Raw genomic sequence first — 24,702 nt, 5'->3', positions numbered from 1 at the left:
ATTATCAAAATTCTATTTATGAGCAATTCCAGCGTTATGGACGTGACACTTGAACTCAAAATGGCAACAAACGACCCAGTGCATGTTTTATTGTCTCCCAGTATTTAAACAGGTGTTGCATATTTTAAGGCTGTACCATACTGGAGAAGTGATAGAACAAGAACAATTCCCATAGTACATCTAGGGCATGCCAGAAAATGCCAATAAAAGATGCGTTATGGATGTGACAGAAAAAGTATCACTTTTCTTGGGTGACTGTACATTTTTATCAAACTCTGTGAAATTGTAAACCTAATGTCGAAATGGAGATATCCATTTGATAGAGGGGTCCAAGGTGAAAATTAAAAAATCTTGGTTTAAAATATTTTGTATTTCATGCAGAGTTTCGGAAGGAAAAGTCAGCGTTATGGATGTGACGAAATTCCGTTATGGATGTGACGCGTCTGAAATAGACATGGCATATGTTTAGAAAAATCAGCAATTTAACCACCATAACCCTTTGAAAAACTCTCTAAATATCAGCTAAAACTATCAAAGTTCTTAAATAATATTTAGGATGGCTATTGTTTTGCTGTTTTGTGGATTTTAGCATACATTTCTGTGGCTTGTGGCAATAATATAGAATTGTACATGATCAAAGTTGATTTTAGCTTGGGGTTTACATTATAAGAAAGAAAGACTGACAGTGACATATTAGGTTGGTTACAAATTGGTTCAACTTATTCACATCTGTAAAATATAGGCCTAGGTGAGATCTCTGGGAGTGGTTTTGATGTATTACATGTTGCTTTATTTTTGCATGGTGAGGTTGACATTTACATGGAATTGCCCTTATTTCATTTTATTAAATACAGGAATGCATTTTTGATCGCTATTTAGTCACTGCTATAGCAAGTTATGAGTGTTTGAAATACGCTCTGTAATATATCAGTCCATACGTCAAAGCGATGGCCGTAAACGAGATTCATTGCAACCTGTGCGAGACATCGTAGGACGGAAGTAAAACGTACAGCGGAAATCAAGCCGTGTCCTAAATCGCTCACTCGTTCACTGCTCCCTATATAGGGAATTACTTGTCATGAGCAGTTTTGCGCTCAAGTTTCCATCTGTAAAGAGTTTATAACCTCAACGAAACTGACTTCATGTTAAAACTGTTAATGTTATAGTCATGCTGTCTGTTGTTGCCCAAATGAGGATGGATTCCTTTTTGAGTCTGGTTCCTCTCGAGGTTTCTTTCTCATGTCATCTGAGGGAGTTTTTCCTTGCCACCGTCGCCACAGGCATGCTCACTGGGGATAGATTAGGGATACAATTAGCTCATGTTTTAAGTCATTGAAATTCTGTAAAGCTGCTTTGCGACAATGTCTGCTGTTAAAAGCGCTATACAAATAAACTTGACTACATAGAGGACTATACAGTGAGCTCATTGGTAAAATGTAAAAACGCTTTCAGACACTAGTCCGTCGCGCTGGTATTTACATCATTACTGTCGTACAATTAAAACGTGCCAGATCAGTCGGCTGGTGGGTTTTCAAAATAATAAACACATGCATGTATTATTGTGATAAATCCATATTACACTGAGTGCATTTCCTACATTAATCAATACAAAGTACCTGCAGCTTTCAGCTCTTTTAAATCCAGGCTGAATACTTTCTTCTTTGCCGCTGCCTTTTATTAAATCAGATTTGAGACTTTTAATTTGATTTCTTTCAGCGCGACCGCAATGCATGATGGGATATATTGCTTTGGTTAGTGACCATCGTTGTACACTATTTTTCGTGATGCATTGTGGGATACTTTGAGTGCACTATATAGGGTGTAAATAATCCTCACTAAGGTTTTGGACAGCACTACAAAATGGCGTCCTCACTATATAGCGCCCTGTATAGTGAGTAGGGAGCGATTTCAGACACAGGGAAAGCGACCAACATCTGCCAACGTTGTCAAAAGATGCGTGCGCCCTCTTTCGAATGCTGATGTAATCAAGCCGGAAGTTTTGTTTGTTTTGATAGCAATCAGGAAAGTTTGAAAAAAGTAGGCAGTAATCGTCATTTAAACTCGTTTTTGTGCAATACTTCGTTTGGAAAGCAGTTTTCAAAATGGCGGCGCTGACACTTCACGTTTTGAAGTCTCGCACAAATCTCGTGAAGATCGCGCGGATAAGTGACGCCACGCCTGCCGTGGACCATCTCGTCTCATCTCATTATCTGTAGCCGCTTTATCCTTCTACAGGGTTGCAGGCAAGCTGGAGCCTATCCCAGCTGACTACGGGCGAAAGGCGGGGTACACCCTGGACAAGTCGCCAGGTCATCACAGGGCTGACACATAGAGACAAACAACCATTCACACTCACATTCACACCTACGCTCAATTTAGAGTCACCAGTTAACCTAACCTGCATGTCTTTGGACTGTGGGGGAAACCGGAGCACCCGGAGGAAACCCACGCGGACACGGGGAGAACATGCAAACTCCACACAGAAAGGCCCTCGCCGGCCACGGGGCTCGAACCCGGACCTTCTTGCTGTGAGGCGACAGCGCTAACCACTACACCACCGTGCCGCCCATAAGTATAATATTGAATTGCAATTAGTTGCCAATACGAGTCACGATATAAGGTTACTAAAACCGAAAATGTAATTGAATAACATGTTAAATAAGAAATAAAGCAAGTTTAAAAATGACTTCAGTTCTGCTTTAACGCAATAATTTATTATCCCCACCACTTCTCTGGTTTTTTAATTCACGCGTCGTATCGAGTTTATAGTGGCCTCTGGTTCGGGATCACACTGCTCAGACTAAAATAGGAAGGAGTGTGAAAGCTGAGCACAGGTCTTTTGGTTTGAGTCATGTTACTCCCAGCTGTCACCTCATTCTGCTGTCCTTCTCCTGCAGTGAATGGAGCAGCCGCTCAGGGCTGTGACATCTCTGAGCACTTGTATGTATAGGAACAGTGGAATACACAGGCACAAAACATGTCCATACAGGCGCCTGAAAAGGCTGGATTTATGTACAGTACTGTTCAAAAGTCTTAGGCACACGTAAAGAAATGCTGGAGACCAAAAATGGCTTCGAAGAAATGAAATGAAATGTTTTTTTAACGTAAAAAAAAATACTGTAAGCAGTAAGCCGTAATAAATGAAACAAAGTCAGTATTTGGTGTGAGACGACTCTTTGCTTTAAAAAAAATAGTCGTCTGAGGTCCAGTGAGTGCAGTTTTATGCGGAAATGAGCTGTAGGTTTTACTGAGCATCTTACAGAACCGGGCGGCACGGTGGTGTAGTGGTTAGCGCTGTCGCCTCACAGCAAGAAGGTCCTGGGTTCGAGCCCCGTGGCCGGCGAGGGCCTTTCTGTGCGGAGTTTGCATGTTCTCCCCGTGTCCGCGTGGGTTTCCTCCGGGTGCTCCGGTTTCCCCCACAGTCCAAAGACATGCAGGTTAGGTTAACTGGTGACTCTAAATTGACCGTAGGTGTGAATGTGAGTGTGAATGGTTGTCTGTGTCTATGTGTCAGCCCTGTGATGACCTGGCGACTTGTCCAGGGTGTACCCCGCCTTTCGCCCGTAGTCAGCTGGGATAGGCTCCAGCTTGCCTGCGACCCTGTAGAAGGATAAAGCGGCTAGAGATAATGAGAATGAGATAATGAGATCTTACAGAACCAGCTACAGTTCTTCTGGACACTTTAACTGTCTCACTCGCTTCTTAAAACCCAGCAGCCTTCATTATGTTTTCTTTTTTTAATCTGAAAAGTGTTCTCTTATGGAATATGCTGCTCAGATACCAATTTTTTTTTCTTCTGTAATATTTAATTTTGTACTGGGGGGAAAAACCGAACGTTTGGAACTCTAATGGTGATGATACACGGGGCAACTTTTTGGGCAATGTTGCCGAGCAATGTTGCTGGGCAATTGCGTTTTGACTCTTTTCTATTGAGATTAGGCAACATTGTTTCTTTCTGAATGGTTTTGATAATCTCTGGCAACTTTTTGAGATAAGCCAATTAGAACGCGAGTATCGAGTCATGTGACCTCCGGTGAGGTTCGGATCAGAAATTTCAAACAAATATGGCGGCTGCTCAGTGTCAGTGGAGTGAAGAGATGGAGAGACTCCTCATCTGTTTTTACGCCGGTAAGTTGTTATTTTAATATTCTATATGGAGGAATTTACCTCACCAAAGCTCTAAAAAACAACAGACAGCTTGATTAAATGGTCACAGCAAAAATTAAGACATCGATTTTTTTTTTTTTTTTAGCTAACTGTAAACTGCCGTTGCTAACTGTTGTTGCCCATTGTTAGTTGCCCTGAAAAGTTGCCCTGTGTCTCACCTAGTTGCCCGTTGCCAGCAACATTGCTCGGCAACATTGCCCAAAAAGTTGCCCCGTGTATCATCACCATAACATGTTTTCCTACTGACTCGATAACGTAGAAAACATAAAATAGAAATCCATAGCAAAGTTCGTATGAAGAAAGCCAACAGGGTGCCTGAGACTCAGTGATGGGAATAACGGCGTTAGAAATAAACGGCGTTACTAACGGCGTTACTTTTTTTAGTAACGAGTAATCTAACTAATTACTTTTTACATCGTTATAACGCCGTTCCCGTTACTTACAATAAAATGCTCTGCGTTACTTTATTAAAGCTGTTCTCATCTGGCACGCTGCTCGTTCAGCCTTTCTTTACTCTGCTTTCGTGTGGGGCGGGGAGACACGAGACAACGGCACAGTAAGCCAATCAGAGTAGATTTGGACAACATACGTAGGTAGGCTCCGCCTACTGCACTACTGCGCACACTTTCAATCAGAAGACACAGCGATGGCGAGCGGTCAGCCCTGCACTGCGCTTTCACACTGGAAATACAGCCATTGCTTTTCATTACTTGAAATAAAAGGCAAAAATTGGCCCTTTTCCACTACCCTTTTTCAGCTCACTTCAGCTCGCTTCAGCCCGACACGGCTCGCGTTTCGACTATCTAAGAACAGCACGACTCAGCTCGCTTCAGCCCTGCTCAGCCCCCAAAACTCGCACGGTTTTGGATTAGGGCTGAAGCGAGCCAAACCGAGCTGAGTGAGGCTAGGGGCGTGAGGAGACACTCCCCTGTGCACTGATTGGTGAGGAGGAGTGTCCTCACACGCCCACACACGCCCCTCGAGCACGCTGGGATCTGTAAACACCGTAAACCCGGAAGAAGGAGAATTACGAGAATTATGAAGCCTTGTGCTCCTCGCCTCATCTATACGCTCTTGCCAGTATCTGCTGGCGTTGTCGGCGACAACAAGCCACAGCACCAAGACCAGCAACACTAACGACTCCATGTCCTCCATGTTTATTGTTTACTATTCGGGTCGTGAGACTACCGCTTAAAAGCTCACTGATGTCACTGTTTGCGCCGCCTAACGACATCACGTGACGTCCACCCCCTTTCGCTAACTCCACCCAATGTGTCCACCCACTTCCAGCCAGCACGGTTCAGCGCGGTTGTAGTCGAAATGCAACTCCAGCAGCCCCGCTCAGCTCGACTCAGCACGGCACGGCTCAGCCCGACTCAGCCGCGTTGGTAGTGGAAAAGCGGCAATAGTCTACGTGCAATGCACATTATGTCGAGGAACAAAGCGTTTGTCCTCGTCAGTGGCCAGTAATTAGTAACAATTATAATAACTACAAAAATATATTAAATTTGATAGATGTCTTATCTCACATTGTCCCACAAAAATATTAATATAGTGTAGATAATGTTATTAACTGGTTCTGTTAAGCGTCCATTTCAGTCATTAAACACATTTAACATTCACTTTTATTATGATTACACTAATTGAATTTGTTTTTTTTTGGGGGGGGGGCACAAAATGTAACGGAATAATTACTTTCCTTGGTAATTAGTTACTTTTATGACAAAGTAACTCCGTTACTAACTCAGTTACTTTTTGGGAAAAGTAACTAGTAACTATAACTAATTACTTTTTGAAAGTAACGTGCCCAACACTGCTGAGACTTTTGCACAGGCTTGTATGGGTTGTTAGAGCGTCACGGCGTATAATCGGACTGCTCCATCACCGTCTGATTAAAATGCTTTCCCGTCTATTATCATCCAAATCGTGTCATCTAGTGGCTCTCATCCATTTATTGTCTGGCTACAAACCTCCATCTGGACTCGCTCTAAATCAGACACGATCTTGTGAAAATACCATTAGTCACGAGTCCGTGTCTTCGTGTATTGTAAGGGTGTCTTCTCAATACAGAGCCACGCAAAGTCTGAAAAACAGTGTCCTATTTTTGTGTACTCGTGTGCTACGGATTTCATTTTATCAAAAGTGATGTCTTTAGCTTTTTCCGCCTGTTAGTCCATGATCACGTGGCTCCGAGTGGACACTTCGACCCCTGCTGAATCAACCAGAGTTGTGCCATCTGTCTCCATAATGTAGTCCAGTTAAACCCCAGCGGAGAGACCACTTTCTCTGTTTTGTCTAGACACACTTCTTCTTTTCAATCTTTTTTTCCCCAACCACCTCTTCTCTCTGATAGTCGATGTAACCAGAGGCGCAATCGAGCCAGCAGTGCCTGACGTTCATCAACCCCAGAGAGCTGGCACGGTTACTCTGCGCACGCGCGTGTGTGTGTGGGAGCACAGGTCAGCTGGATACAACAGCATTCACAGTACAAACACACACCAGCACCCTGTTTCTCTGACCTTCGTACCACACGTTAACGTTTAATGAGAGTGATTTTTTTTAAAATGTATGAGACGGAGAGAAGGAATGAGCGAGTGAGAGAAGCCAGAGTGGTTTTGTGAGGAAAGAGCGAGCCAAGTCTCTGCCATCTGACGTGTGTGTGTGTGTGGGGGGGCAGCAGTAGGGAAAGATAACGAGGTTAAAGGTAATGGTCACTTAATCATTAAAAAACGTAATTGTCCACTTGGGTCCATATTTAACTGCTCTAACGTTTTAAGGACATTCTGAAAAGCTCCAGCGTAACCGTTCCTACCTTCATAGTCACATTGTGTGTGTTTTTATTAATATCAACCAATTAAATTATGCTTTACTCGGATTTTAGTCATCAGTGAAAAATCTTTTTTTCATTTTACACCATGTGACCGCTTACGCAGTTGGAGAAAAGTAAGAATTAAATAATATTGCCTGGCGTTGAGTGGTATATCAGATGTAATCCATTCAGATAGCATGATATTGAATGAGTTGAAGACTGAATGGAATATACTGTATCTGATAGACCACGAAAAAAAGCCAGCCAATATTATTATTATTATTATACACTCTTCAAATCAGCGTTCTCGTGAGCTTAATTGCAAGTCGGCGCCATTAGCACAGCAGTGAAGTCACCTTCCAACCGGTGTAGCGTTCATCAGTAGTGCTAATAAAGCAGCACTATCGAGAGCAAGTAGCACAGGCTAACGACCGAGAAACTAAGATTTCTGTCTCCAGACTCTTCTTCAACGCTGCATGCTCACGACAGTATTTTTCACTCAGACTTAAGTATTCATTTCCCTCTGTAATTTACTTCGTTACTTTTAAAATCAACATCGACAGCTACACACAACGGAGTGACCGGGCAACCTGCCACTAATCCGTTACAGAATCCTTTGCCCTGTTGCTTTTTTTTTGGTGTCTGGGTAAGGTTTGGCTGAGCTCAAGTCCCAGCTCTAATAGTAACATTTTGCTACTGCCTGTAAATATGTGTGAAGAATATCTAATGAAGTTTTTAGTAGCCTTTCAGGTGTTCAATGTGTCTTTCTCTTTCCTGCCGAACAAAGAAACTTTCTCATTGAATATTTACATCAGCAGCAGTCTTGACAACCATGCAATATCGCAAACCGTATTCAACGCTGGCGGCACGGTGGTGTAGTGGTTAGCACTGTTGCCTCACAGCAAGAAGGTCCGGGTTCGAGCCCCGGGGCCGGCGAGGGCCTTTCTGTGCGGAGTTTGCATGTTCTCCCCGTGTCCGCGTGGGTTTCCTCCGGGTGCTCCGGTTTCCCCCACAGTCCAAAGACATGCAGGTTAGGTTAACTGGTGACTCTAAATTGAGCGTAGGTGTGAATGTGAGTGTGAATGGTTGTCTGTGTCTATGTGTCAGCCCTGTGATGACCTGGCGACTTGTCCAGGGTGTACCCCGCCTAGGGTATTAGGCAGAAAAAGAAATTTACCAGTCAAAAATAATATTTTATATAATCCTGATAAGCGCCGCAGGTGCGAAGACGAGCGCCGCAGGCGCGAAGTCCCTCTAGGGGGGTCTGGGGGCATGCCCCCCCAGAAAATTTTTGAAATTTAGACTTCATTTCCTGCATTCTAGGACATTTTCAGGGTGAAATGGCGTGTAATTTTTGATCAGAAATATTGCATATTTTTACTTTGTATTTTTTTCAGTTTCACTCCTGAATGTATCAGATGTATGTATGGTGTTTGATTTGGTAACAAAAGTGAAAAGAAAATAAACAACAATGAATTGTATATAATCTTTTGATCTAGTTACAGTATTTAATAAAAAAAAAAAAAACCAACAGTATTCTATTTTACCATACCCCAATGAACCCCCCTTGTTAATCAATGTATCACACATACCTTTTCTGTCTTTTTGTGGAAAAACGAATCAGTTTTTGTCACATTCAATTTAGGGCGTTTGTTGGGATTCATCTTGATCCAGAAGAGTGAGTCAGCAAAAAAAAATGCGGTTCTCCCGCCAAGAAAGAGGAAACTACAACGCAGGGTGTTTGGCAATTTTCGACCAATCAGAATTCGCGATTTATTCAGTCCGCATGTTACAAGATTCAGTGCGGGCCAAAATGGCGGAAACGATGAAATATTCTGATTTTTCATTTCAAGTTTTCAGTATTTTTCGTATTAAACTGTGTTTCTTACGATTTGTAAATGATGGCGGAACCACACACGGACTGGCCATCGGGAGTAGCGGGAGTTTTCCCAGTGGGCCGGTGGTTCAGTGTGGGCCAGCGGAGAAAAAAAAAAAAAAAAAAACAGTTGCGCGCTGGCCTTTAATATGATAAGCAATGTTAACAGTTTCTTTAACAAACTGTTAACATTGCTTATCATATTAAAGGCCAGCGCGCAACTGTAATAAGCAATGTTAACAGTTTCTTAAAGAAACTGTTAACATTGCTTATCATATTAAAGGCCAGCGCGCAACTGTTTTTTTTTTTTTTTTCTCCGCCGGCCCACACTGAACCACCAGCCCACCGGGAAAACTCCCGCTACTCCCGATGGCCAGTCCGTGTGTGGGCGGAACATAACTGGATTTATCGGATGACATGTGGGAGTATTCATGTGCGAAAATTTTCGGCATTATCGTCCGTTTCAGTATCCGTCTGTGTGTATACTTGCCCGTTGAAATCGGCAATTGCCCGTCAAATTTACGGGTGGACGGGTCTCTGCCTAATACCTTAACCCCGCCTTTCGCCCGTAGTCAGCTGGGATAGGCTCCAGCTTGCCTGTGACCCTGTACAGGATAAGTGGCTACAGATAATGGATGGATATTCAACACTCATTCTCCATTGGGTAGAGTGATGTAATACACATAGGATAAGCAATATGCTAACACTATTGCATGCTATCAAACCAAATGAACGAAACCTGCTAGAAGGGAATAGAATACATGTATGTTATTTACCAGCTGGGAGGTCCGTGTGGTGAAATACCGTGACCGAGGTCTTGAAAGTACTGAGCGAGGCCCTCTGGGTCGAGGTCAGTATTCAAGGCCGAGGTCACAGTATTTCACCATACGGACCGACCTTAAGCTGGTAAATAATATATTCATTTTTTTCTTTACCAAATTCTAACAGAAAACGAGAGCGCCCAAAAGGGAAAACCGAGCCGAGCCGCCATTTTGAATCCTCATTCACGGCTGTAATGCAAATGGCTTCCTCCTCGGTACACAAGTGCACTTCCATGGCAGGAAAAAAACTACATTTTGCCGCCTATGTAGTCCCCTATTTATACAAATAGGAGTCATTCAGGATTCAGCCATGTTTTTGCTCGGCGTTAGCAATTTACAGGTTTTTAACTTTCTCCTGAAATGTTTTCTTTTATTTCTTCTTCCTCAGGGTAGTAAAACTCGCTTTCGCTGTGAACACTGTCGTTATCGCTATCCATGCTGTAAAATTAATGCTGTTCTCCTGAGGAATGCTGGCAAAAATTTATAAGATTTTTGATAATCTTATAAATAAATCTTATAAAAAAGATAAATGTTGACATAAATTGCTACTATGTTGTTGTGAATGAGCAAGTCGCCAGAGGTCTGTAACCAGGGTCCATAACTGGGGTCCGTATCGTAGGATACGGACCCACTCGCCAGCCAATCAGAGCGCAGGATTTGATGAAAACTGCAACGCGAAAAAAATACGTTTTTATTCCATCGAAAAAGTGTCCTGTATGAATAATAATTACCAATAAGGATAATCTCTACAATTGACTAGACTAGCATTCGTCTCTGACTCCATGTTTGTTTATGAAAGTGGGTTGTGTTTTTTTTTTTTCCTCCCCCTCAAGCCAATGAAATCCTTAAGGGAAAAAAAAAAGTCCAGACGTACTCTACTGCCTGCCAGAATCACCATATCTATATTATAGGAAAGAAATGCATGTTATAATTTATTCTTATTATAAATATTAGTATTATTTTAGTCCTGCTGTAAAAATGTGTAATTCTAATAAGCAGTGTCCATGAGATCCAACAGTGGCTTATAAACTACTAATTTGTCTGTTATATGTTAAAGGAATATCATACTTTTAAATACTAGTCTATGATTTCTGTGAAAAGACACGTAAGATATGCAACGTGACACTGAAAAGTGAAATGTGTCCGAGTCGAGATTACAGCTGAGGGTGAACTGTGCAGAGGGAAAGGGGAAGGACTTAGTGACAGATGTACTGGAGGGGAAAAAAAGAGGAACATGGTGTCCGTCTGACATTTGTCCTGACAGGACTGCTCCTCACCTGTTCCTCTCTATTGCACGCGCACGCACACGTTTATAAAGAGTGAGTGGGAGGCTCCAAAATGGAGCGAGTGATTAAAAACACAGCAGGCTTGTTGAATCATTTTTGGGTCGAATCCACATTATGCAAGTACCGTCTGTTAGCCAGCATGGTATTCACTCCTGAATCCAGGGCATCATGTGTCGTACGAGGAGGTTTCCTCATTTTATACTTACCTCAGGTCATACACACAACAGGAATTACCATCGAGCAGGTTTGTGCTAGTCTGGCTAACGCGACTTCAAAGCTCTGCGAGCATTTGGTCTGGCAAAGATATTAAGCCCAACCAACCGTTTCCCAGAGGCGTGGTTGACCCGCCTCCCTGAAATGCCTCAGTTTGCTACTGGTCGAAGCCAGAAAAGGCTGTGACGAAGCTTAAACCAATCACATCACTCTTTTCTCTGACGTATGTGACGCAACGGAAACTGCTTGAGTAACAGGAAGAAGATAAATACCCCCAGGGCTGCTCTTTGCTCCGTTTTCAATGAGAACTTCCCGTTGAATGCTTTCAATACAGCATCTACCGCTGTGTCAAAGGCTTGCCGCTGCTCCATGTTCGTAATGTTTCTAGTGAATGAAGCGCTTCCGGCATAGATTCTGTAAACAATCTATGGCTTCCGGTCGCAGTTCTACTACGTCACTGCCTTGAACACGCCTCTACCCAGGGCCGTTGGAGATGCTCAAAGTTGATTGGCTCCCAATTTTTCGGGAGCTTGGAAGAGCTGGAGATAGCTTGCCTTGCCAGACTAAGCTCGCAACAGGCCCTCGTGTTGCGTCACGCTTAGGATGGGCGGGCCCAGGCTAGGTTTGTGCATCCTGCAGGCTGATAGCTGAAAGCACAACTCAACCACGGTGCCTCCATTTGAAGAGAAATGCGGTGAAAGACCTACAGCGCAGCTATTTCACATCTCTACAGTGAAGCATGGTGGTAGTAGCATCATGTAAGTTACTACCCAAGTCACTGAATTTTTTTTCTAGAGGGCCTGTTTTAAAAAAAAAAAAATCACGGATGTAATGATGCTTCAAAATTTGGGATGTTTTCCGAACCAAACTCTGATACTTTTCCAGAGCTTTGTCACAGATTTGTTTTATTTTGATGGCTTCTTGGTCATCATGATGCTGTTTATATGATTTGTGCCAGAACAGATTCAGGAGTTGGGCAGCAAAGTGGGTGAATACGTACAGTATGCAAGCCAGCGTGTGTAGCTACGGTATACTGGTAAACGTTCATCTCATTTACTCTAGTGCTATGAAGAAAGCGCGTAGATCCAAGGGAGAAAGGCATGCTCGGCTCGTTAACAATTAAAACAGCCGTACTTGTTGACCCGAGTGTGTTAGTCATGCATGAGATGAAAAGACGCTGGGAACGCGGTTTATATAAGGCCATACACGGCTTAGACGGAACACTCTGCCGACGAATTGTTTACGTCTGAAGCGCAAGACGTACAGCACTGCACGGTTCCTCTTCGGGCTGTACGCTGGCGATACGGTGGCGAAAGAAAGAGTTGTTTTTGCGTCAGAAGTGCTTGCCAGCTTCGGATTCTCGTCTGCTCCCCGAAGAGTGAAAATAGCTCTTGGTCCACAGCATTCGGAGTTTTAGCTAATCATTAATGCGTGTCGCCCACAAGGAGCAATTTCTTTCTGAAAATATGTGCCGTAGCAGCATTCACGCCTCATTTCTTCCTCCTTTCTCACCAAACCTCTCCATTTGTCCAGCTCCAAACAAGTATGTTGAGCTGCAAACCATGACTCAGGCTCCAGAAGCACACGTTCTCCTCCGAGCCCTTTCGCTCTTCGTTTTTCTCTCTCTCTCTCAGCTTTGAGAAATCAAGGAATGCCCAAAGGGGATTGTAGATCTGTTAAACCCCCCCTGAAAAAAAAAATCTGTGCCAGCTTTGTAAACTTGGCTCATACGCTGCAGCTAAGACAAATACTCTTTTCCCAGCACCAAAAATAGACCTGGTGGAGGAACAAGGAACGTTTTCATGATATATGGCAGAGTTTGAGTGGAAAGTGAATAACAGTGTGATGCTTTTTTTTTCTTTCTCCCTCTCTCTCTCTCTCTCTCTCTCTCTCTGTCTCACTTTCCAAAGGTATACGTGGAGTTTGATGACCTGGAGTGGGAGAAGCGCGAGTGGGTGAAGGTGTATGAGGACTTCCAGATCTTTCTTCTGGAGCAACAGCTCGTCTGGGCTAAGAGGAAAGAAGGCTCGCAACTGCAGGGAACCCGGGCCAAACAGATCCAGTGGCCTGCTCTGGTGAGTAAACCCCCACTCCCTCAAAAAAAAAGACCCTTTTCTTTTCTTCTTCAAGTCTGTCTGCGTTTCTCTCCGTCTCTCTTCTTCTCCATGGAGTTTGCACTGTGTAGTGCAGGGACCCACAGCTGGGCCTGCTTTATCAGGCATCACAAAAGCTCAGAAATAATACGGCTTTATTTTCAGATGAATCGGGGTTCTTTTAGATCAATGCCTCGCACGTGACAATACAGTCAGTTTGTTTGGAGTGTTGGAAAGCCCTGTTGAGTAGTTCGGGAAAATAACAGAGGGTGTAACTCCAGCTGAAAGATGTGACTGGAGGGCTGTGTGTGTGCGTGCGTGAGAGAGAGAACAGTGGTAAAAGTCAAACCGTGCTCTTAGTGGCTTGTTGCTGAGGTTGTGTGCTGTTTTGATTATGTAACAGCGTGTAGTACAGCGCCATCTGGCCCAGGCACAGAAGATAAGAGTACAGAACAAAACACCAACCACACACACACACACACACACACACACACACACACACAGTAGTTGTGTAGGCACAGATAGTTTTGTCTTTCTGTTGCTCAAAAATGTGTAATAAAGACATTTCTAAAGTACTTGAAGCTAGATGGCCTTTCGATTTCATAAAATCAATGAAATATAGTTCCCTCTGAAATTTAGTCATTGTGATGTATGTGTTATTTCCCAGCTGGGAGGTCCGTATGGTGAAATACCGTGACCGAGGTCTTGAAAGTACTGAGTGAGACCCTCTGGGCCGAGGTCAGTATTCAAGGCCGAGGTCACGGTATTTCACCATACGGACCGACCTTAAGCTGGTAAATAATATCTCATCTCATCTCATTATCTGTAGCCGCTTTATCCTGTTCTACAGGGTCGCAGGCAAGCTGGAGCCTATCCCAGCTGACTACGGGTGAAAGGCGGGGTACACCCTGGACAAGTCGCCAGGTCATCACAGGGCTGACACATAGACACAGACAACCATTCACACTCACATTCACACCTACGCTCAATTTAGAGTCACCAGTTAACCTAACCTGCATGTCTTTGGACTGTGGGGGAAACCGGAGCACCCGGAGGAAACCCACGCGGACACGGGGAGAACATGCAAACTCCACACAGAAAGGCCCTCGCCGGCCCCGGGGCTCGAACCCAGGACCTTCTTGCTGTGAGGCGACAGCGCTAACCACTACACCACCGTGCCGCCGGTAAATAATATATTTATTTTTTTCTTTACCAAATTCTAACAGAAAACGAGAGCGCCCGAAAGGGAAAACCGAGCCGAGCCGCCATTTTGAATCCTCATTCACGGCTGTAATGCAAATGGCTTCCTCCTCGGTATACAAGTGCACTTCCATGGCAGGAAAAAACTACATTTTGCTGCCTATGTAGTCCCCTATTTATACAAATAGGAGTCATTCAGGATTCAGCCATGTTTTTGCTCGGCGTTGGCAACAGTTAGAGGTTTTTAGCTTTCTCCTGAAATGTTTTCTTTTAATTCTTCTTCCTCAGGGTAGTAAAACTCGCTTTCGCTGTGAACACTGTCGTTATCGCTATCCATGCTGTAAAATTAATGCTGTTCTCCTGAGAAATGCTGGCAAAAATTTATAAGATTTTTGATAATCTTATAAATAAATCTTATAAAAAAGATAAATGTTGACAAAAATTGCTACCATGTTTGTTGTTGTTGTGAATGAGTGAGTCGCCAGAGGTCCGTAACCGGGGTCTGTACCATAGGATACGGACCCGCTCGCCAGCCAATCAGAGCGCAGGATTTGATGGAAACCGGGCCGCGAAAAAAATAAAGATGTTTATTTTTGTAATATCTCAAAAAAAAAAAAAACAGGCCATTCTGCTCTGTGGCTGGGAAGTTATTTAATTTGATGGGATTCCCCGAGCAAATAATGTGCATGAAATCGCTCGCTTCACCCAGTCAAGCAGACAGAGGAAGTCCATGGTAGGTTTACCTTTGACGGTGCACTGACTGTTCCATCATTCTGTCGCTAAACGAACAGCTGATCACACCGAGGTGCTCGCTGACCGCTGATATTTATTAGTTTGGTCCTGTGTTTCCTTTCCTTCGCATATAACATAACGTCTTTTCTTCTCGCTTTCCGTTACTGTAGTCGGGCTTTCACGTTTCGTTCGCGTCCTCCATTTTTCTCTCCTGTTTCAAATTTGTATCCCACAATGCCTTGTGCGAACGGGGAAAGCCCACCATGTCATGCATGAATTAGTATGTTGAATTGGGTCATGGGGAAGCAGGGGAAAAAATAGCGGAGAATTTAGGGCCATGTGAGTCTAAAGTCATGAATTGTTCCATTTAAAAAAAAAAAAAACTAATAAAATTGGAAGTCTGTGATTCGAATTCAGTAGCTTTCGGCCCACTAAACAAAAATAACTGCGTGTCGGGGAAAATTATTTTTATGACTTACAATCTGAAAGGCAGTCTAGCTTTAATGCTCTGCTTATTGTAATACCTGGCAGTATGTCTTTTTAATAAACACAGTCACGTTTTTCTTTGTAATGTGCCTCATCCTTTCTCTAATATGCAGCTGAAGTGGAGAGAGACAATCTTATCTGTCATGAAAGGTAACCGTTTGGTGGACAGAGAGTAAGACTACTACTTTTTTTTTTTGGAAATCACACTCCAGCCAGATGAGCGCTATCGATATCTAATCGTTCCATCAGTGGGGAAATTGCAATGACGGTAGTTTCAGGCAGGCATTTGATTCTCATTCAGATGGTTGTGGATTTGATGAATGGTGAAATAACTAAATGGTGTAGGTCGTACGCTACCAGTCATAAGTTTGCACTAAAATAAAAAAACATTATCTATCTATCTATCTATCTATCTATCTATCTATCTATCTATCTATCTATCTATCTATCTATCTATCTATCTATCTATCTATCTATCTATCTATCCACACACACTATATATATATATATATATATATATATACACCAGTTCAAGTTTGGACACACCTTCTAATTCAATGGTTTATGGTTTTTATCTCATCCAGCTGCACACAGGCTGGATGAGTTTATGCGATCATGCGTCATCCGTCCGTCGTTGTCATCCATCTACAATTTACAAAAATCACTACTCCTTCTACAGGATTGATCGGATTTCAATCAAACTCCCAATGTTCCCCAGGTGGGTGTGCATAAAAGTTGTCAAGATGGTAGCACCACCTGTCATATTTACAGTTTTATGGGCATCTGAAATTTCAAACTCGCACACAACAACACTGGCCGATATGAGCTACAGCCTCATTGAGGCTCATCTCATCTCATTATCTGTAGCCGCTTTATCCTGTCCTACAGGGTCGCAGGCAAGCTGGAGCCTATCCCAGCTGACTACGGGCGAAAGGCGGGGTACACCCTGGACAAGTCGCCAGGTCATCACAGGGCTGACACATAGACACAGACAACCATTCACACTCACATTCACACCTACGGTCAATTTAGAGTCACCAGTTAACCTAACCTGCATGTCTTTGGACTGTGGGGGAAACCGGAGCACCCGGAGGAAACCCACGCGGACACGGGGAGAACATGCAAACTCCACACAGAAAGGCCCTTGCCGGCCACGGGGCTCGAACCCGGACCTTCTTGCTGTGACGCGACAGCGCTAACCACTACACCACCGTGCCGCCCTCATTGAGGCTATTTTTCTTTATTTTTATGAATTAAAAGACGCTTCATATCTGAAAGTAATGATGGCTGTCGTTTCTCTTTACTTAGTTAATCGGTTCTTGACATAATATGGATTAAGACAGTTGTGGAACAGGGCTATTTACTGCATTATTATTTACTGTTTGATCTCAGATGCATTAAGAAGGCAAGAAATTGCCCTAAGCATTCCAGGTGACTACGTCATGAAGCTGGTTAAGATAATGGCAATAGTGTACAAAGCGTCATCAAAAACCATTGAATTAGAAGGCGTGTCCAAACTTTTAATTGGTACTGTGTAATGATTGGTCAATAAATCAATAAATAAATAATCCACACCTCAGAGTGAGAAGATCCCATGTGTGGTCATGAGAGCCTATGAGAAGTGCGCGGCCTGTTTGGGAACTTCAAGAAGAAATTGGTTGATGCCAAGAACGTGCAAAACAAACACTTTTCTTGGTCACGCCATAATTCCACACGTGTTATTTCATCCTGTTAATGTCTTCGTTATTATGCTGAAAAAATACCAGAAAGTTAAATTTGAAGAAAACCTTTTGATGATCACATTTAAGATGTTTTGGGACACCTGTGTAGGACGCTGTGGAGCACTCGAAGCTCAGAATGACCCACAGTGTCGTCTAGACGACTATAAGCAGAGACGACTGCACGTCAAGCAGAAGATTTCTCCACGCTGTTTTGCAATGTTCACGATCGTCATAGTTTCATGCACATCCGTATCATTTAAATCCTCCTTGTGTATAACAACATAGTAAGCCGAGCAGGGTCATACGTCTGTTTCCACAACCACGAGCAAAGACACAAAACCACAACCGGAAATCAAACACAAACATGCACGTGATATTTGGATCAGTTGAAGAAAGTCTCAGAAAGAAAGAACACGTGTTAAGGTGGTTTGTTTGGAAGTCGGTTCTTGTTGCTCTGTCCAAGCTCAGGATGTCTTGTGCTCAGAGTCATGTGTGTGTAGAATCCACTGACTTCCTTTGTTTCAGCTTTAGAAAGCTCCATTCAGTTATCACACAGTATTTCCCTAATTACCTCATGAAACAGTATAATTACCCACCACTCACACATTCGGACACCGTGTGGCCTTAGGGAGACGACACAGCGTGTTCCATCAGTCTCCAGACATAGAGGAGATGAACACGTTTTAACAAAATGGCTTCCAAATATTTTAATACCTAGTTAGCCTTTAAGAATGCCTTTGACAAAAGAAGAAGAACAGATTCGTGACTGCAGCACAAAGAACACATTCGAAATGTGGGCGGCACGGTGGTGTAGTGGTTAGCGCTGTCACCTCACAGCAAGAAGGTCCGGGTTCAAGCCCCGTGGCCGGCGAGGGCCTTTCTGTGCGGAGTTTGCATGTTCTCCCTGTGTCCGCGTGGGTTTCCTCCGGGTGCTCCGGTTTCCCCCACAGTCCAAAGACATGCAGGTTAGGTTAACTGGTGACTCTAAATTGACCGTAGGTGTGAGTGTGAATGGTTGTCTGTGTCTATGTGTCAGCCCTGTGATGACCTGGCGACTTGCCCAGGGTGTACCCCGCCTTTCGCCCGTAGTCAGCTGGGATAGGCTCCAGCTTGCCTGCGACCCTGTAGAACAGGATAAAGCGGCTAGAGATAATGAGATGAGATGAGACATTCGGAATGCATTAACACGAGTTCATCCTGAGCAGGAGAGACGACTGTGTGTGTTTACGAAAGCATGGTGATCATGTAGAGGACGCTTTGTTTAAAAAAAAAAAAAATGCTAAAAAGTGTTGAGTGTTCATTTCCCCGATGTATAGATTTTGGGACGCTGTGTAGTTTCCTCTTTCTGTCTCCTTCACATTTTTGTACCCCCGCTCCCAAGGAGGGGATATACTGGTTTACCTCCGTCCGTATCTCTGTCCGTCCAGCCGTCTGAAACTCCCTTTTTCTCAGCAACCACAAATCATAGTCACTTGGTACCAAACTTCAGCTTTGGGTTCTATACGGTGTACGTTTTCAGGTCTGTCAAACATTGACTTCCTGTTTACCGACAATGTATTTACGAAACCTATAGCATGGATTTACACAGTTTTCGTTACACTTTTCTCAGCAACCACAAATCATAGCCACTTGGTACCAAACTTCAGCTTTGGGTTCTATACGGTGTACGTTTTCAGGTCTGTCAAACATTGACTTCCTGTTTACCGACAATGTATTTACGAAACCTATAGCATGGATTTACACAGTTTTCGTTACACTTTTCTCAGCAACCACAAATCATAGCCACTTGGTACCAAACTTCAGCTTTGGGTTCTATACGGTGTACGTTTTCAGGTCTGTCAAACATTGACTTCCTGTTTACCGACAATGTATTTACGAAACCTATAGCATGGATTTACACAGTTTTCGTAACACTTTTCTCAGCAACCACAAATCATAGCCACTTGGTACCAAACTTCAGTTTGGGGTTCTATACCGTGTATAGCGTTTTCAGGTCTGTTGAACATCAACTTCCTGTTTACCCCCCGAATGTATTTACGAAACCTATAGCATGGATTTACGCAATTTTCCTAACACTTTTCTCAGCAACTACAAAACACAACTGCTTGATATTTGGTACCAAACTTCAGTTTGGGGTTCTGTACCGTGTATAGCGTTTTCAGGTCTGTTGAACATCGACTTCCTGTTTACCCCCCGAATGTATTTACGAAACCTATAGCATGGATTTACGCAATTTTCCTAACACTTTTCTCAGCAACTACAAAACACAACTGCTTGATATTTGGTCCCGAGCTTCAGCTTGGGGTTCTATACCGTGTATAGCGTTTTCAGGTCTGTCGAAAATCGACTTCCTGTTTACCCCCCGAATGTATTTACGAAACCTATAGCATGGATTTACGCAATTTTCCTAACACTTTTCTCAGCAACTACAAATCACAACTGCTTGATATTTGGTCCCGAGCTTCAGTTTGGGGTTCTATACCGTGTATAGCGTTTTCAGGTCTGTCGAAAATCGACTTCCTGTTTACCCCCCGAATGTATTTACGAAACCTATAGCATGGATTTACGCAATTTTCCTAACACTTTTCTCAGCAACTACAAATCACAACTGCTTGATATTTGGTCCCGAGCTTCAGTTTGGGGTTCTATACCGTGTATAGCGTTTTCAGGTCTGTCGAACATCAACTTCCTGTTTACCCCCCGAATGTATTTACGAAACCTATAGCATGGATTTACGCAATTTTCCTAACACTTTTCTCAGCAACTACAAAACACAACTGCTTGATATTTGGTACCAAACTTCAGTTTGGGGTTCTATACCGTGTATAGCGTTTTCAGGTCTGTTGAACATCAACTTCCTGTTTACCCCCCGAATGTATTTACGAAACCTATAGCATGGATTTACGCAATTTTCCTAACACTTTTCTCAGCAACTACAAATCACAACTGCTTGATATTTGGTCCCGAGCTTCAGCTTGGGGTTCTATACCGTGTATAGCGTTTTCAGGTCTGTCGAACATCAACTTCCTGTTTACCGACTGAATGTATTCACGAAACCTATAGCATGGATTTACGCAATTTTCCTAACACTTTTCTCAGCAACTACAAAACACAACTGCTTGATATTTGGTCCCGAGCTTCAGCTTGGGGTTCTATACCGTGTATAGCGTTTTCAGGTCTGTCGGACATCAACTTCCTGTTTACCGACTGAATGTATTCACGAAACATGGGGTGGATTTACACAGTTTTTGTAACACTTTTCTCAGCAACCACAAATCATAGTCACTTGATACCAAACTTTAGCTTGGGGTTCTATACCCTGTATACCGTTTTCAGGTCTGTTGAACATCGACTTCCTGTTTACTGCCTGAATGTATTTACGAAACATAGCATGGATTTACACAGTTTTCATAACACTTTTCTCAGCAACTACAAAACACAGCTGCTTGATATTTGGTACCGAGCCTCAGCTTGGGGTTCTATACAGTGTATAGCGTTTTCAGGTCTGGTGCACATCAACTTCCTGTTTACTGACTGAATGTATTTACGAAACACTCAGGGTGGATTTTGGCGCTATTTCAAGAAGCAAAATGCTATTTCAAAATGACAGTTTACCAGGATGCTATTTGAAATCCCTGGGGAGAGACACTGCTCTTTACTTACTGGTTTCAGGGTTAATTATTTGTTAAAGTCAGCATTCATAATAAGTAAGTGTCCTATTCCTTCGATCGCTTGCATTCTGTTCGAAGCGAGAGCGAAGGGATATACGTAAATGAGCAGCAGCTCACCGTTGATCTTGTCATTGCTGCTGTGTTGCTTCTTTCCACCTCTTTTATTTGTTTCGTCTCTCACTGCCCCTCCCTCCGTTTCCCTTACACAGACGCATTCACGGCGTCATTATTTATGGCTGCTGTTTCAGTAGAATGCAGACTTTTACTGCCGGCGGATTGGCCTTACTCAGCAGCGAGGCTCTCAGCTCTCTGGCACGCTTTGGCCTTTGTCTGCACTGTCCTTTGATATATGCTTTCCCTCCTCCCCTGAACTGAACTGAACGGGCCGATTGTTCCTCTCCCCTCTGTCCTGACCGCACCGCCCCGATCTATTGACAGAATGTGACCTGGGAATTGCAGGCCAGGGGCAGCCGTGGCCGTCATTCTGCTCCGGCCCCATTAAAGCGCTTTAGCTTTTGGCCTCCTGCCCAGGATATTTACGTCCCGCCCTGGGCTTCAGGCTCCCTCTCTTTCGGCCCTCTAGCACTCCTCCTCACATCTTCATTTTCCTCTTTCAAGAGAAGCCAGTGTGTGATTTTGGTTTGCAGCCAGCAAATTAGTTTTTTTTTTTTTCCCCCCCTTCACCCTCTTGTGAATGTCTTGCCCTTCCAGCACCACGTTTACATGCATACATGGAGAACAAGCTGTCCAGCTGCACATACAGACAGATTTTGTGTATTTTTAATAAGACAGCGCTCACAGTGACTGCAGTAGTTGGCTGGAATGAATGATTTTTAAATGCGTTTTGAGTTTCGGTTCGAATTTGAGGATGAAACTCCGCTTCCTTGGCTGTACGTATGCTAATGATTCAGTGTGAATCTTCTCTTACTGTTGGCACTTTCACTTGATTCATGACTCAAAACCATCAATGGCTTAATTGTGGCACCTCCCCCTTTCACTCGCTCACATTCTCTAACCCCGACGAAGAGGTGCACAGGCTCACACCCTCTCTGACGCACCCCCTGCCTCGTTTACACAGGCCTGCCGAAGCGCCACACATGTCACTTTGTTATGAGCGACAAAATCACTCCTGCGAGGAACAATGCGCCTGTTCATAAGCCTCACAACCATGGCATGAAAACCCATTATTTTCATCAGCCAGCGCAAGTGATTTTAATGGAAGGCTCGGACCGCCCATGTTTGGGATGATCACTATCGCACAGCGTGAAAGGGAGCTCTCGTGCAGCGGAGTGAAAATTAACACGGTGCCTTCTCCATGTTTTTTATTGTCGAAGCACGAACTGAGCGTTTCGCAGACTTGAAAGCAGAATCCTGTCTTAATTACTGGTTACACTATTAATATTTACACGTGGACAGCAATTCAAACTACTCGACGACTGAAAAAAAAAAAAAAAAACCAAAACGATCGACACTATATTCGGCTGTTTTATTAGTGCACTAAAATGCTGATTAACAACAGCAAAGAACGCGTCAAACCACACTTAACAGCCACACACGGTCTACAAAGTACATTTCCAGCTTCAGTGCTTCTTTCCACTACATTTTTAAAGACAAAAATATAAATCTGTGCTTCCTAAAAGTTATTCTAATAACCCCAAGAAGAGAAAATGTAAACCGGTTGTCGTGTACACAGTATGGCCAAAAGTTTGTGGACACCTGATCATCATGCCCACGTGTGCTTGTTGAACATCTCGTTCCATTAAGCTCCGCTCTTCTGGGATGGATTTCCACTATATCTTGGAGCTTGCCGGTGAGGATTTGTGCTCATTCAGTGACAACAGCATGAGTGAAATCAGATACCGATGTTCAGTCAGGAGGTCTGGTGCACACGGAGTGATCCAGTTCATCCCAGTGGGGTTGAGGTCAGGGCTCTGTGCAGGACACTCGAGCTCTTCCACTCCAACCTTGACTCATCATGTCTTTCTGGACATGCTTTGTGCACGGGGCCATTGTCATGCTGGAATTGGACAGTTTGGGGATTTCAGTTTTGTCAAATCAGCACAGATGGGTGTGATGGGCAGCTGTCCACATACTTTTGGCTGTATAGCGTATAATGAAATCTTGTAATATAAATCTTTTAACCGGAGGTACAACTCATAAAACCCTGCCCGGTTGGTATTTTTACACAGTGCATTAGGAAACCCTGGCACCTGCTTATACAGTGGTTCAGCTGGGGTTTTTTTTGTCTGTTTTTTACATTTTCAAAGCTTCAGTAAGAATATAAACACATGAGCCAGAACTGAAAGAGTCACCATTTTGTTTACAGAAATATCTGCTTGTATATGGATGTAGGTTTCTGGGCAGCTTGGTGGAAAATAGGTACCCTATGAGTACATGTGGCTACTGCTTATAAATAAAATTTATTTTCTGAAACAATTTCCATACAGTAAATATAGAAAATATATATAATTTACCAGCTTAAGGTCGGTCCGTATCGTGAAATACCGTGACCAAGGTCTTGAAAGCACTGAGTGAGGCCCTCTGGGCCGAGGTCACTATTCAAGGCTGAGGTCACAGTATTTCACCATACGGACCGACCTTAAGCTGGTAAATAATATATATATTTTTTTTCTTAACCAAATTCTAACAGAAAACGAGAGCGCCCGAAAGGGAAAACCGAGCCCAGGTGAGACGCCATTTTGAATCCTCATTCACGGCTGTAATGCAAATTGCTTCCTCCTCGGTATACAAGTGCACTTCCATGGCAGGAAAAAAAAACTACATTTTGCCGCCTATGTAGTCCCCTATTTATACAAATAGGAGTCATTCAGGATTCAGCCATGCTTTTGCTCGGCGTTAGCAACAGTTTTTAGCTTTCTCCTGAAATGTTTTCTTTTATTTCTTCTTCCTCAGGGCAGTAAAACTCGCTTTCGCTGTGAACACTGTCGTTATCGCTATCCATGCTGTAAAATTAATGCTGTTCTCCTGAGAAATGCAGGGGTGATAGCGTTCCGGCGCCGCGCCGGATTTCCGGCGTACCGTGGCTGGGGAAAAAAAAAAATCTAGTTCGCCCATTGTCCTGTGTCATTCTGAGATGCGCAGATAGACAGTAAAGGGAATTCCGAATTCCCTTTACTGTCTATCTGCGCATCTCAGAATGACACAGGACAATGGGCGAACTAGATTTTTTATTTTTTTTTCCCCCAGCCACGGTACGCCAGAAATCCGGCGCGGCGCCGGAACGCTATCACCCCTGGAAATGTGAAAATAAATGTTGACAAAAATGGCTACTATATTTGTTGCTGCTGTGAACGAGCAAGTCGCCAGAGGTCCGTATCCGGCAGTGGTGTAGTGGAGATTTTTAAAGTGGGGGTACGCGATTCGTGACGTCATCGATTTGATATCATGTCAGAAGCGGTAGCCTTTGTTTGGTCGCCTATGTTTGGTATGAATGATTTGTATAAATGTTACGTTCTTTTAACAACACGAGGGCACAAGAAGACACTTTTTTTTCAGACATTTTTGTGCGTGCAATTTTCATTCGTGTTTGTCAGTACAGCCCAACTGTTATGGCGAAAAGCCGCGGTTTATTTTGTCTCCAATAAATATGCCGAAATGGCTAAAGAG

General features: G+C 43.5%; 1 protein-coding gene across 3 annotated transcripts in view; it reads left to right on the top strand.

The window, feature by feature from the left end:
* The window catches only part of jmjd1cb (jumonji domain containing 1Cb), a 295,070-nt gene that overhangs the window by 123,206 nt on the left and 147,162 nt on the right, over nucleotides 1-24,702 (top strand). For all 3 annotated transcript variants that reach the window (XM_060939596.1, XM_060939595.1, XM_060939594.1), the window contains exon 2: nucleotides 13,083-13,247. In XM_060939596.1, the coding sequence (XP_060795579.1) occupies nucleotides 13,083-13,247 (165 nt within the window). The remainder of the gene's footprint in view (nucleotides 1-13,082; nucleotides 13,248-24,702) is intronic.

This window comes from Neoarius graeffei, chromosome 14 (genome assembly GCF_027579695.1).
Source record: "Neoarius graeffei isolate fNeoGra1 chromosome 14, fNeoGra1.pri, whole genome shotgun sequence".
Classification (NCBI taxonomy): domain Eukaryota; kingdom Metazoa; phylum Chordata; class Actinopteri; order Siluriformes; family Ariidae; genus Neoarius; species Neoarius graeffei.
This window is presented reverse-complemented; position numbering and strand designations above follow the sequence as displayed.